General features: G+C 39.9%; 1 protein-coding gene across 1 annotated transcript in view; it reads right to left on the reverse strand.

Annotated features, from left to right (window-relative positions):
* The window catches only part of LOC108644328 (taste receptor type 2 member 9-like), a 21,561-nt gene extending 20,129 nt beyond the window's left edge, over positions 1-1,432 (reverse strand). Inside the window, exon 1 of the mRNA XM_018088918.3 lies at positions 577-1,432. Within this exon, the coding sequence (XP_017944407.3) occupies positions 577-1,432 (856 nt within the window). The remainder of the gene's footprint in view (positions 1-576) is intronic.
* Between the last annotated feature and the right edge of the window lie 88 nt (positions 1,433-1,520).

A 1,520-nucleotide genomic window follows, 5' to 3' on the forward strand; every position in this document is an offset into this window, starting at 1 on the left:
ACAGGGATCAACATGTTCACACATCAGTTAACCACTGCCAGACAGTGATACAGCTCATCATATTGCACAGTTATCAACCAGTGACAGAGACATCTCATCATATGACACGGGAACAGAAATGTAAACCTAAATTGAAATAAACCTGTTGTTTAGCTCAGTTGTTACAGTTACAGTTACATAAATGCCAAAGCATTTATGGCAGGTTTGCAGAATTGCAACCAATCCATGGGTACAAGGTCTAAATGACTTTGTTATTGACAACAATTCATCTCCAAGAACTATCATAATAAATGAGGATAATAATTTATTCAACTCCTAATAATATTAATTCAAAGAATTTTAATGACATATTCTTAACACCAGAGATGAACACCTCTATCATCTACACTGCCGGGAGTGTTGTGTTAGAAATAAATTGACTTGTTTTCTACAGAGAAATATCAGCATTTTGCAAGGGCTCCAGGTTTTGTTACAGTTCTCTCTTGAGGAAAACTTTGCACTTCCCACAGGGCAGAATCCCTAGCAGTCTCTTTTCCAGATTGGAATTACTGAAAATCAGAACAAGGGAATGAAGACCTGGAAAAGTGTATTGAATTAGGAAAATTAAAAATATCACGTCATTTTCATTCTTCATTGCATAAATGAGAGTCAAGATCAAACATATAAAGTTGATGCTGTACATTATGAAGAAGGAGAGAATGGATTTCATGGCTTTGATGTGGGCATCCATGCTGAGGTCCTTCGTGGAGTTGGTCTGCATGTTGCGTTTGTGTCTCCAGAGGGAAAAGAGAAGGAGAAGGGCAGACAAGATGACTGCTGTGAATGCGGTAGCATATCCAAAACCCAACATAAAATAATGAGGCAAAAAAAATTGATCTTTTCTCATACTTGCTTTTGAAATCCTTCCTTGTCTGGTGAAATTGCAGTTGTTACTGAGTGCTTTATCCATGATGTTGTAGACAATGGTTCCAATAACCAGGGAGGAAAGCACTGACCCCAACAAGAGGCAGGGCACAATCCTGTCAATTTTTACTTTCAGGCAGATGAAGAAGCTGTTCCTGAAACTGGCAATTTTTATGCAATAAAAGACACAAAGAGAAGCAGAAAACCACAAGTTGGAGAAGTTAAAAAAGCTATGAGCACTATTAAGTAGCTGAAATATGGGGTGAACATAAAGGTGATTGGGATAAATTATTATAAAAATGGAAAATACCCATGCAATGCACAAATACCAAAACCGGGAGGATCCCAGAAACAGCAAGATCTTCTCATTAGAGTTCAAGGTTTTCCTTTTGATCCAGGCCACGCAAATCACAGAAACAATGAAAGCATTTATCCACATGCCAGCAAATGTCTCAAGGGTGACAATGGCCACAGCTGTGGCAGCATATGAGGTGACATTGGATTGCTCTGGAGGGTGACAAGCTTCCATCCTGGGAGCTGGGAGCAGTGCTGTGCTGGACAAGGGGCTGTTGCACCAATGCCAAACACAGGTCAGCGTCTGCTGTTGCCTGAGTGTC

This window comes from Manacus vitellinus, unplaced genomic scaffold (genome assembly GCF_001715985.3).
Source record: "Manacus vitellinus isolate BGI_N305 unplaced genomic scaffold, ASM171598v3 scaffold_11_pilon, whole genome shotgun sequence".
Lineage (NCBI taxonomy): Eukaryota > Metazoa > Chordata > Aves > Passeriformes > Pipridae > Manacus > Manacus vitellinus.